The 6,364-nt window shown below is 37.2% G+C and overlaps 1 protein-coding gene across 1 annotated transcript; it reads left to right on the top strand.

The window, feature by feature from the left end:
* Positions 1 to 4,013: 4,013 nt before the first annotated feature.
* On the top strand, positions 4,014 to 5,594 carry LOC127629220 (class E basic helix-loop-helix protein 23-like). Its single transcript, XM_052106348.1, has one exon. The coding sequence runs from the start codon at positions 4,283 to 4,285 to the stop codon at positions 4,964 to 4,966; it is 684 nt and encodes a 227-aa protein (XP_051962308.1). The 5' UTR covers positions 4,014 to 4,282; the 3' UTR covers positions 4,967 to 5,594.
* The last annotated feature ends 770 nt before the right edge of the window (positions 5,595 to 6,364 follow it).

The raw sequence follows: 6,364 nt of genomic DNA, 5'->3' as shown, positions 1-6,364 counted from the left end.
TTTGTCTGTGTCCTGCAAAAGGACATCTGGGACGACATGAGTGTGAATAAATAATGAGAGAATGTTTTATTAATTTTTTTATATGTTCTTTTTACAGATTCTTTTTTCTTTCGCTTATGCAAAATGTATCTCCTAATCCTCTAAATTCTGTAAACCTTCCTGCAAACATTTAAACCTTTTCAGTTTCACTATAAGCAGGAAAGTGTTAGCCAGATTTCCAATTAGAAATGCTATAAGCTTTAAAAGTGGAGAACTTTTAGCCTTATTATCCACATTAAAACTCATTAGTTAGTGTGTATTTTATGTACTAATTGCACCAAATCATTGATTGTTTTGGCAATACGGATCTGTTTTGGTGTGTAACTGTGCTGATTCTAAAAGAGCACAAGATGGCAGTGCATCAACGTCGTTTCACTCACTGAGTGATCCGTTTAACACTCAAGATTATAACAACTCTAGCGTGTTAATTATAGCTTGTTTAATATCTATACATAACATTTTGTTTTTGTAAAACTGCAGATGCACTAAACTGGCAGATTTAAAAATCTGCTTTCCAATACAATGATTATTTATGCAGATCTGAGATCTTTTATGAAATATACCACAAAGTCCTGAGCAAACGTACTCTTTAAGTTGGAGGTGCAAGTAGGACAAAAACTTTCAAAAGAAAAATATATAACTGCACACTCTCTTACAAGTTTATTTTATTACCGACGTTTCAGCAACAAGCTTTTGTGAAGCTATCATTTCCTCAAAAATGGAGAGCAGTATAAATAGAGTGAGTCATCACACACATACGAAAGCAGTGACATCACAATGGGCATTTAGTAATTAGCTAACACGCCTGTCTCAACCAATTAAGACAATTAAGGTATCAGGCTGATTTGTATGTCACAAGAAACATTTCTTAAGCACATTTAAAACCATGCGATACAACTAAATCATAAATACCCACCACAACATATTGAGAGCCCTATACACAAACCATATATATATATCTATCTATCTATCTATCTATCTATCTATCTATCTATCTATCTATCTATCTATCTATCTATCTATCTATATATATATATAGGCTACACATATACAATGGCAACCAAATGTTTGAATAATGTACAGATTTTGCTCTTATGGAAATATATTGTTATTTTTATTCTCTAAAGTGGCATCCAACTGATCACAATGTCAGGACATTAATAACGTGAAAAATTACTATTACAATTTATTTTATCCACTTGTTTAGTTTACATCTGGCCTTCCACATCTCTTTCTGTGCTTGTTAAAATTGTTTAATTTAACAAGCCAAATAGCTGTCAGCAGTGTTTGATATAATGGCAAGTGAGTTTCTAGTATCAAATTAGCATTAGCATAATTACTCAAAGATAAGGTGGTGATGGCTGCTGGAAATGTGGCCTGCCTAGATTTGATCAAAATGACTTTTTCAAATAGTAATGTTGCTGTTTTTTTACATCAGTACTTTGTGATCAGTTGAATGCCACTTTGGTCAATTAACGTGCCAATTTCCTTCCGAAACAGCAAAATCTGTACATTATTCCAAACTTTTTGCTGCCAGATACATATACACATGCACGATATATCTATCTATCTATCTATCTATCTATCTAGATAGATAGATAGATAGATAGATAGTGTGTATCTATATATATATATATATATATATATATATATATATATATATATATATATATATATATATATATATATATATATATATATATATAGACACACACACACACACATCTATCAGTTGTTTTTAGAGAACTCCCAACTATCAATTCAAGAAGTGTACAAAATAGATCTCATTTCCTCATTTATAAAAAAATGAAACGTGAAGCCTAATTTTCAAACTGATTTCAGGACCGCTAAATAAAATAATATTAAAATTAATAAATCCACATCAGTGATATTTTAAGAGTCAATGATGAATTTACTGACATGTGAAATCTCCAGGTAAAATGTTCCCATTTTTACATCTGTTGTTGTGAAAGCGACCTTGGACTTTGGCTGTGTGTTGAAGCTCAGATTTGGGCCTCTTTCAAATGATGCGATTAATCCCTAACAGCACGTCCTCTCTGCCATAGACACATGCCATGTCAGCAATAACATGGTGACAAAATGATTACTAACATTTATTTAGCCTTCATGGTAAAAATAAAATGCTGTTGTGACTCTAAACCTTAACAAGTTAGCAGAATAAAATAAATAAATAAATAAATAATACAAAAATGAGGCAATCAATTATGCTACATAAATTGTTAAATAGTTAAATAGTAAAAACAAAACTCACAAGGTTAAGTTAATAGAACTTTCAGATTGTATTTTTGTACTACACTTGTATTTTAATTGCTCTCATCTTGGAATATTGATTAGCTAACTCATACATTTAATGGCACTTGACCTAAAATGTAACTCTTTAATTGAACTTAAAATTACCATGTAATCTTAATTTAAATACTTAAAGTTGAGAGAACATAACTAGCTAGAACTAGCTTGTACAGGGAATGCTAGCATGCTGAATGCTTGCTAGTTGCAACACTTGAAATTGTTGGATACTGTTTACCATGGAGCCCTTAGGTTCATCACAAACTTTAGAGCACTTACCCATCATTGCTCTCTGTATGATCGTGTTGGTTGGTCAGCATTGTCCACCCGTAGGCATAATCACTGGCATATTCTTATTTATAAAGGTATTCTTGGTCTGCTTCCCCCATACCTTCAATCTTATATTAAAAAGAAAGGCACAGGACGATATTGTCTTCGTTCTGAGGACTTATTGTTGTTGTCCGTCCCTCATGTCCGGACTGAAATGGGAAAAGGGTCGTTTATGTATGCGGCCCCCAGCGCATGGAATCAACTGCAAAATGTCTTAAATCTTCAGGAACCAGTTTCACTGGCTGCTTTTAACTTACTTTTAAATGATATAGAGGCTACACATACTGGCTGTAGTTGTTATGATTAATTATTTGGATGATCCTTGCTTCTATGTTTTATGTTTATGCTATATGTTATATGTTTTTTTTTTTTTTTATGTCTGTAACTTTGTTATTTGTGCTGCTGCCTGTCTTGGCCAGGACACTCTTGGAAAAGAGATTTTTAATCTCAACGAGTTTTCTTCTGGTTAAATAAAGTATACATTCTCACCCCAACTCGTCACATACGGACGCTCCGGGCAGTTTCGTCGCTTATTGACGCGCCGGGTATACCTTTGGCGTCGTTTTTCGACGCGCAGGGTAGTCCGATAGACTTCTATGTATCTCTGAACCGGAGCGTTGTAGCGTTGAAATTTCACGTCTTGGGTAAGCTCACGCCGCGAACGGGTCGAGAGTCGAGACTGCAACAAATAAAAATAAAAAGGAATAGGCTACAATGGCCCTCCAACTGTTTTTTTATGTTTGTGTTGGCTAATTAGTAAAACTATGCTTTAATTTATTAGCATACTTGTACTCAAGCTATGTTCAAGCTCCACTTTTCACCAAAACCTCCAAAACTCCAACATAGCAGAAACTACTCAAAATATAAACAAAACATTAATCATTAACAAGTCTCACCTTTTACATTCATGTTGCATAAAGACACATTATGTAACACTTAATTTTAACATTTACTCTCCATGTCAAGTGAAAAGCATGCTGGGAAATAGAAATCCCTTCCTCGGTTTGAGTTAAATTTAAGTTACTTTGAATTTAAAGAGACAAGTTCATTAAACTCAAAACAATAACATGTTCAGGTTACATAAAAGTTGTCTTTTTGGTGAACTCAATAGAAAGAGATTTCAAAATACTCATCAAGGTTCATTTATTTGAACTAATAACAAAATTAAATAATTCAACGCGGGCTTGTATTTTGCCATATCTGCCGCACTTATAATAACTATAGTTTAATCTTCATAATTAAAACGCTCTCCTGATTGGACAGAGTGATAATCCCGCGGGGCTCGCGCTCTTACTCACATGCGTGTAGGACTGAGCGCGAGTATCAATCTGCCCAGGGCGAGGGCAAGACGCACTGCAAGATCGCGCACAAGTTCAGTCGAGGCGTCTAAAGTGCACGCAACATCACTGTTTGCGCGGAACAGCCTTGCACGAGTGTGCATCGTGATAGGGGGAAGAAAGAACTGTCGAAAAAGTGATTTCATTTTCAACAACCCTTTTGAGCACGTCCACCAAAGAAGACAGGGCGCGAGGAAGCGTTATAGAGCGCTGTCAAGTTTTCGAACTGGTCTCTGTTTTTTTGTTTTAGTAGTATTTATTTTTCCAATATGAATGCTGGGGAAGAAAACTTGCTGAAATCCATCAGCAATGACACCCTGCTGGACCTGACGCAGCGGTATGGACAGTCCGCCTTCGGCTTCGGCGCTGGCCGTGGTGCTGGAAGTCCTGTCCGTTTCTCCCTCACACCTGCTGCAGATTTCCTCTCCGGCCAAACGGGCAAGTCGAACGAAAGTGGCGGGGAGCAGACCAGCGACGAAGACGACGGGTTCGACCAACTCGAATCGCGTAAGAGAGGTGCGGGTTTCGACGAAGAGAAGCTCTCGAGTGCTCTCGCCAAGAAGCCGAAAGAGCAGAGATCTCTCCGGTTGAGCATCAACGCGCGGGAGCGGAGACGAATGCACGACCTCAATGACGCTCTGGACGGCCTGAGGTCTGTGATTCCATACGCGCACAGTCCGTCAGTGAGAAAACTATCTAAAATCGCAACTTTGCTTCTTGCTAAAAACTACATCCTAATGCAGGCACAAGCGCTGGAGGAGATGCGCCGGTTGGTGGCTTATCTTAACCAAGGACAGACCATAACTTCTCCCATTCCCACCGCACTGGCGCCTTTTGGACAGGCAGCCGTGTACCCTTTTTCGGGCACGGCATTGGCCACCTGCGCGGAGAAATGCAGCTCTTTCTCTGGGACCCCTTCCAACCTCTTCAAACACTGCAACGACAAGCCTTGACTTCCACGCACTGAACTCTCACCTGCATCATCCTTGTGTTGGTCTAAATGCGCTTTCGAAATATTTAGTTGGGAATGGGTTTAGGGCTAATTCCCTGCTAAACAACTACGATGTTTCATCCAGATTTACTAGATAATACAACAAATAACGTTAAATAAATGCAATATTAAATTGGAATTTAATCCCAAGTATTATTAGAATAAGCTTTTAAATCCTTCAAATTCCTTGGTTTTCTACTTTATTCCCCAAACAAAGGATCATGAAATGAACAAAGAGACAAAAATAAATCATACCTAGCATGCTCACAGTCTGCGGAGGATTTGTTTGTTTATTCAAACCGCAAATTTGCCCTTTCAGCGTTATTGGTGAACTATGCAATATACTGCAATGAAAACGACATGGCCCACAGGCAATAATTTCACAAAGAATGGTTTATTATTTAAAACCTGAATATGTGCTGAACTGTTTCATCTGGTCCATCAGGGTATCAGGAAAAACGGTATAACATTATAAAATATATGGCCAAAAACGATTTTGTTTTTGTTATTGCACAATTCAATCGATTGTATTGTACAACTGTGAAAAAAACTACTTGATCAAGCCTACAAAGCATTTGAACTTGTTGCGACATGAGTTTCATACTGTATATTGTTTATATGTCTTTATAATTAAAACATATATCTATGAACCATCTCTGGGTTTAATTTCTCCCAAACATATGCACACATTGCTCATTCAATTCCATTTGAATTTCATTTGTATCTATTTGAATCAACTGATTTTCAGAATTGATTCATTTATTTTGAATGTTTGAAATCAAAGGAGAGTTGGGCGAACTTCAAATTTCACAAATTATAGTCACATGGCCAAAACATCAACAGGCCATTGACATGCACAAACTTTTTAGGAAATTGATTTTCTATTGTACTCAAGAGAGGTCTCAGATGTTTTTATAAAGCGCATTGTTCTTTTCAGCCATATGTTGTTTGTGCCTAAATTAATAGTGCATCACGAATGCCTCTGCCACACGTTAGCTTAATTTATGTGTTTGTTGAAGGCAGGCTATGTGTCATGGATTCTAACGTGAATTGAACTTGTATGATTGTAATCTCTTAAATGAGACTGGTCTCTGGTCTTTACTGGTAAGATGCAGTTCTGCAGGGTGCCGGAAGCGCCCTGGGGCCAGAGGGACCTGTCCCTGAGTATTTGTGTGATCTTGAATCGACAGTGTAACCTACCAGTTTCACTTATTAACACGATTTCAGAGCCTGTCTTCCTCAGCCCGCTTATGAATGACCACAGCAAAGGCCGTTTCACTGCTCTTTAACCAAACCGGGCCTTGTTTCCCAAACGCATCAAAAGTCTAAGTAGATTGTGGAATCCATCTTACGATTCATC

Source organism: Xyrauchen texanus, chromosome 35 (genome assembly GCF_025860055.1).
Source record: "Xyrauchen texanus isolate HMW12.3.18 chromosome 35, RBS_HiC_50CHRs, whole genome shotgun sequence".
NCBI lineage: Eukaryota > Metazoa > Chordata > Actinopteri > Cypriniformes > Catostomidae > Xyrauchen > Xyrauchen texanus.
This window is presented reverse-complemented; position numbering and strand designations above follow the sequence as displayed.

Bases quoted from the DNA above. Each gene is read 5' to 3' on its own strand.
- LOC127629220 (XM_052106348.1), top strand. From the start codon at position 4,283: ATGAATGCTGGGGAAGAAAACTTGCTGAAATCCATCAGCAATGACACC.